Source organism: Mus caroli, unplaced genomic scaffold (genome assembly GCF_978045245.1).
Source record: "Mus caroli unplaced genomic scaffold, Mus_caroli_1 scaffold_1, whole genome shotgun sequence".
NCBI lineage: Eukaryota > Metazoa > Chordata > Mammalia > Rodentia > Muridae > Mus > Mus caroli.
The window spans coordinates 124,956,857-124,963,034 of record NW_028227256.1 but is presented as its reverse complement, the minus strand read 5'-3'; the positions used below and the strand labels follow the sequence as shown (position 1 = coordinate 124,963,034).

At 41.3% G+C, this 6,178-nt stretch overlaps 1 protein-coding gene across 2 annotated transcripts in view; it reads left to right on the top strand.

Moving 5' to 3' along the window:
- Positions 1 to 1,055: 1,055 nt before the first annotated feature.
- The window catches only part of Dars1 (aspartyl-tRNA synthetase 1), a 52,659-nt gene continuing 47,536 nt past the window's right edge, over positions 1,056 to 6,178 (top strand). The window contains exons 1-3 of one of the 2 annotated variants that reach the window (XM_085840823.1): positions 1,056 to 1,294; positions 3,058 to 3,115; positions 4,737 to 4,829. In XM_085840823.1, coding sequence (XP_085696949.1) covers positions 1,229 to 1,294; positions 3,058 to 3,115; positions 4,737 to 4,829 — 217 coding nt within the window. In that variant the 5' untranslated portion in view covers positions 1,056 to 1,228. Of the gene's footprint in view, positions 1,295 to 1,962; positions 2,293 to 3,057; positions 3,116 to 4,736; positions 4,830 to 6,178 lie in introns of those variants that run through there. The other variant, XM_085840831.1, reaches the window with a different exon arrangement.

Below are 6,178 nucleotides of genomic sequence, written 5' to 3'. Positions count from 1 at the left end.
GGAGCCACCACGTCTATCTTACCTGGATTCCAGGTCTAAGTAAAGTTATTCCCAGAGAGCTTTCATTTGAGGGGATAAGGTGGGGTTGGGGAGGAGGGTCCACTTGTATCCTGTTAACAAGTATTGACCATGACATTTTATGCCAAGATAAGACACTACAGACAGCTGAAAGGTGACAAAGACAGCTAAAGCTTGTGTCCAGAACCGGAAGTAGTATGTGATCAAGTCTTCAAATTTCATCCCAACAAACTTTTCCTTTCCTTCCTTTTTCCTTTTGTTTTGAGATAGGGTCTCACTACGCAAACAAGGCTGGCCTCTGCTTCCTGAGTGCTGTAACTGTAGGCCTGAATTACCAAAGCCCACATTCAATAAAAACGACAGCATTTTTCAAAAGTCTTAATTTAGGGAAGATTCACCCATTAGACAACCAACACTATGCATTGCCTTTCACAACGCAACAAGTCAAGGAAAACCTGTAGGCTATTGCTTTTAAAACAGTACTCCATCCTGCCTTAGGAGCCTACCGATCTACCTCTAACACAGCATCCTGCCTTCCCACACAGAGCAGGTTGCCCAGAGACCTCCTCTGACCCAAGAGACAGGCTTCCACAGGGCAGTGAAGGCATCAATTCCAAAAGCGGAGATCCGAGCTTGCAGGACACGAGACAAGCTGTCTGTGAGGGAGGGTGAAAAACAGTGATACTCACCCCATCCCCAACTCCCTGTCTCTAAATATACAAGTAAGCAAGCTCGGGGTGTTTTACACTTAATCCCAGCACTCAGGGAGCAGAGGCAGGAGGATCCTCGTGAGTTCCAGGCCAGACAGCATTACACAGACCCTGTCTTTAAAATAATTAGAATTAAATTTAAAAAGAGGGACTCTGGGAGCAAGGGGAAGACAACTGGGAATGAAGTTAGACCAAGAGGGTAGGTACGTCAAGAGGCTCTGCAGGGCAGATTCCTCGGAGCCTATTCTGCGAGACCACACCCACTTCTGGGTCACGCCCCATGACTCCCGTGGGGCGGGGCAGAAGGAGGAGCTGGCGGCGACGCGCGAGAGCTCGCTGTGGCTCTCGCGATATTTCCGAAGCCAAGGTTCCACGCGGAGACTAGGGGCTTAGAACCCGGGCTGGGAGGGCGATACTGTGCGGGAGGGAGCCGCTTCTTAGCCTGTCCTACGGAAGCCTGCGAGGGAGGGTGGTATCCACTCCCCAAATCCAGTGTCCTGATGCCCAGCGCCAACGCCAGCCGTAAGGGTCAGGAGAAGCCGCGGGAGATCGTGGACGCGGCGGAAGTGGGTTTCCTCCTTTCCCCCCGGGTCGGGGGAGTGCGCTGAGGGAGGGAGTGGGGCGATCCGGGCGCCGCTTCCGTAGCTCCCGTCAGCGCTTTACTCGCAGGCCGCGGCCTAGGGTGTCGTGTCGCAGGCCAGTGCTCCCGAGGACCCCAGGGGCCGTGCCTGGGCTCGCGGCCTCAACTACTCGGGACTGTTTACTCTTGGGACCGTGGCCTGGAAGAACCGTGTTCCTTGGGGGTGGGGGGACGGGCAAACGTGCGGCGCTCGCTGAACCGGAAGTAGCTGCGGCGAGGGTCACCCGAGCCTTCCTCGGTTAGCACGTCCTGCACGGAACACACCAGCCCAGTCCCCGGACATTTCTGATAAAGCACTACTAATCGATACCCTCTTAGCCCTCATAATGTTCTGACCAGTAAAGACAGCCCTTTGCAACACGAACTGCCAGTGTATTTAATGACTTTTCCTTGTGACAGCTGCCAACACGTGTTATCTTGGTTTCCTTTCTCAGTGACCCTGTGAGGTAGGGTAGTTCAGTTCTCAGAGATAACCCTCAGTGATCCATAGCACTTTGCAGAAATCAAGGTTTGAAATACTCCAAGTTAGGTGTTTGTAGTAATACTTAAGCCTTAATCTTTTCCTGGCTCCTATTTTTTTTTTTTTTTTTTTTTTTGGTGGAGGAATCCAGCATTTGCTAACTACATCATAACTCAGAATAATAAGTTACTATTTAGTTCTGCTGAAATGTGAGTACGAAATAGAAACAATAACACTTTTTTTTTTCTTATTTTCACCCCCCCTTTAGTTCAAATGCACCACCTATTTATGGCACATACCACTATGTGACAGTTCTCTCGTATTGAAGAAACAATTTCAACAAGTGAATGTAGAAGAACAGAAACTGTTTCAGACATCTTTCAAAACTACCTTGTAAAAAAAATCTAAGGAAATTATTTTTGTGTGTTAGTGTGTCTAATTGTATAAATTATCAACACACCATTGTAAGTAGTATAGGTATAAGATACAGTATATGGTAGACATTATGATAGAGTTCTATAAATAAATGGAAGGAACTTATGATCATTGTAGAGGTAAGGTAAGATAAAATGAAAGACTACCTAACTGTTTAATAAGTGTAGTTCATAGCCTGAACTTCAGCTCCTGTTCCTAACTTACTCCATGAAATTTGATAATATTGCCATTCTCAAACTATGTAATCTGTTATATAATAGACTGGGTTCTAGAAATAGGAGGCAGGTGAATTTTCTGGTCATGTTTTACAAAAGGAAAGTTGTAGTTAGCGTGTATCAAACAGCTCCGATTTCTAAAAGCTGAACATCTGGTGCTCAGAAACCTTACCCAAAGCATTGGTTCTCTTTGAACAGCTCTTCCTGTAATAGAAAGTTAATAAAACTGTAAGACTTCATCTTACTCCCTTCACAGGGCAAATTTATATCTCTCCTTTGAAGTAGATTAATCTCCCTTGGAATAAGGTAGTTAAGAAGCATTTTATGCATGTGTAAGTTAACCTGGGAGTACTATTATGCATGATATATCTATGCATATATGTAAATATAATATATAACCAGAAACTGGGTGCTTTTTTTCTTTGTAGTAAGCACATAAGTGAACAAATTTCCATATTTAAAATGGCTGAGTTTAATAGTATACTTTTGGAAATTAATACAAATTTATTTGTAGTTCTAGGTGCTTGTATTTATGTATTTAAATTAAAAGATATCTTACCAAAAAAATTTTTTCCCTAGGATTATGCTAAAGAGAGATATGGGATATCTTCTATGATACAATCACAAGAAAAGCCAGGTTAGTATTTTCCTTGTAATTCTAGAATACTTCATGAAGTTTAAAATAGGGTTGACTAAAGGTTTATTGATGTTAACACACTGTGTAAACATTATCAGCCTGTTGGTCTTAATCTGGAAAAGAATTAATGTATGTATGTATTTATTTATTTATTTATTTATTTATTTGAGGCAGAGTCTTGTGAATTAGGATTACCCAGGCTGGTCTTGAACTCTGTGTGGCAGAGAGTGACTTTTAACTGCTGACTTACCCTCTACCCCTCTTGAGTGCTGATTTATAACTAGCATGTACCACCAATCCAATCAGGTCTAATTTTTAAATTTTTGGTTTGTTTGTTGAAACTGGATTTCTCTGTAGTCCTGGCTGTCCTGGAATTCACTTTGTAGACCAAGCTGGTCTCAAACTCAAAGATAGCCACCTGCCTCTCCTCCTGAGTGCTGGGATTAAAGGCAAGTGCCATCATTGCTCTGCCAGACCTTCCCTTTAAACCCTCAGGCTGCTCTGTCTTTTTTTGGTTGGTTGGTTGGTTGGTTGGTTGGTTTTTTTTTTTTTTCTTTTTTCGAGACAGGGTTTCTCTGTGTAGCCCTGGCTGTCCTGGAACTCACTTTGTAGACCAGGCTGGCCTCGAACGCAGAAATCCACCTGCCTCTGCCTGCCGAGTGCTGGGATTAAAGGTGTGAGCCACAACGCCCGGCTGCTCTGTCTTTTCTCTCTCACAATATGTGTATCCTGGATTTGCACAGTAGATGCAGCAGACATCCTCTTGGTCTGTAGTCTACTGGCAGCATTCTTCTTTGGTTTCCTTTGCTTTGGGCCTTGAGAACCATAGTGTTCTCCTATAAACTGTATTTCTTTACAGTTGCATCTTCGCCTTATGAGACTAACTAGTGTATTTAGACAAAGTAGACCCCTATGAAAGGGTCATCCACCCCAGAGAGGTCTTGGCCTACAGGTTGAGAGCCCGCTGTATTAGAGACTAGCGAATCTTTAGCACTTTCTTTATCTTTAGCCTCCTTTAGGACATTTTCTCATTCTCTCCCATGAACTGCTAGTGGGAAAGATGCTAACTACAGCCCTGGGCCTACACCATCTCAACCTGAGGCAAGGAATTTCAAGAGCCTTTCGCTGGCATCTAATATTAGTTTTAATCAATGCTTCCCTTGGTTACTCAAAGTTCCAAGGAATGAGAAACTATGATTATCCAGGCCTGTCAGAGACCCTCGTAACTAGCCTATTTACATCAGGTGGCTGTTTTCACAGCATGTACACAAATCATCCTGTTAGCTTTGGCCCGGCCAGGCGAGGTACATCGTATTTGGCTACTTAAAAGCATTGACATGTTGAACAAATTTGCAGTGTGAAATGTTTATGACTACAGGATAGACTAACTTAGAAGAAGGATAGTTAGGAGCATTTTGCTCTAGTCTTGGGCAAGTAGCTTGGTTTAAGGTGGTAGCAAGTAGAAGATAGTATAGTTAGGACGTGCAGTTCATAAAGGAGGCATTGCAGAGAGAGAAAACATCAAAGAGAACTATTAAAGTGATAGCAGGGTTTTAAGCTGAATATCAGACGATTATCACTGTAAATCTGAACTTTAAAATTGCTTTATTGTGTATTACAGATAGAGTTTTGGTTCGAGTTAAGGACCTGACAGTACAAAAAGCTGATGATGTTGTTTGGGTCCGTGCAAGAGTTCATACAAGCAGAGCAAAAGGTAAGATTGGCTTAATGGTTATAGCTCTTTGGATGTGTATACATTTTTTTTAAAAATCTTAATGTGTATAAGTGTTTTGCCTGTTGTATGTCTTTGTATGAGTATGTATATGTATAGGCTCAAGTGCCTGCAGAGACCAGAAGAGGGCTTTGGATCTCCTGGGGTTGAAGGTAAAGGCATTTGCCAGCTGCCTAACAGAATTTGTGTTTTAAAGGGAATGGAACATGGGTCCTGAGTAAAAGCAGTATATGTATCAGTCTATGTATCCCCACATTGTATATTTATAGATGTAATTATTTAGGTAAGAGAATATTAAAAGAAACATTAAGGTTGTTTAAATCTCAATTTTTATGGAAGAATGGCATTGGCCTACTCTTCAGCATTTTCTAAAAATTTAATGACATTTATATTTATTATAACTTCATTTGTATCTTCCTGCTTTTCAAATTTAATCATACCTATACATATGTGAAGAAGGCAGAACAGACATTCCTAATTCACTTTTTAAAACTTATTTATTTATTATTTATTTAATGTATATGAGTACACTGTAGCTGTACTGATGGTTGTGAGCCACCATGTGGTTGCTGGGAATTGAACTCAGGACCTTCAGAAGAGCAGTCAGTGCTCTTAACTGCTGAGCCATCTCTCCAGCCCCACTAATTCACTTTCTAAAGAAAGATAAAGTTGCTTGCCCAGTCTCATCATAATTGGTAGACTATGAACAGAACTCACAAAGCTAAGACATCCTTAAAAAAACAAAATTTTTAAAAAGATTTATTTATTTATGTATATGAGTGCTTTATTTCCTTCCACGTATGCCTGCATTACCGAATAGGGTATCAGATCCTAGTATAGATGGTTGTGGGAATTGAACTCAGGTCCTCTGGAAGAGCAGTCAGTGCTCTTAACCACTGAGCCATTTCTCCAGGCCCAAGCTAAGTCATCTTAGTCTCTTCAGAAGAATTTTTTTTAATGTGTTTCATATTACAACATTTCTTAAACTTTATTTAAAGCATTTTATTACAGATTAATATATGTATATAATTTTAAAAATCCTGCCATTCTATATTCATGCTTCCCAATACCATTAATTATTATTAAGACTTGTCTATTCTAATATCAAAATCTTAAGTAAATGAATACTGTTGTTGGACTTTGAAAAGTGTACTAGTAGTTTTAAATTGATGACAGTTTGAACCAACCATTCGTTCGTTCTCTCTCTCTCTCTCTCTCTCTTTCTTTCTTTCTCACTCTAGACTGGAAACCTACCGACCATTTGTTCTTTCTCTTTTTTAACTATTAAAGATTTACTTTATTGCATGTATTTGTGTGGGTATATGCATATG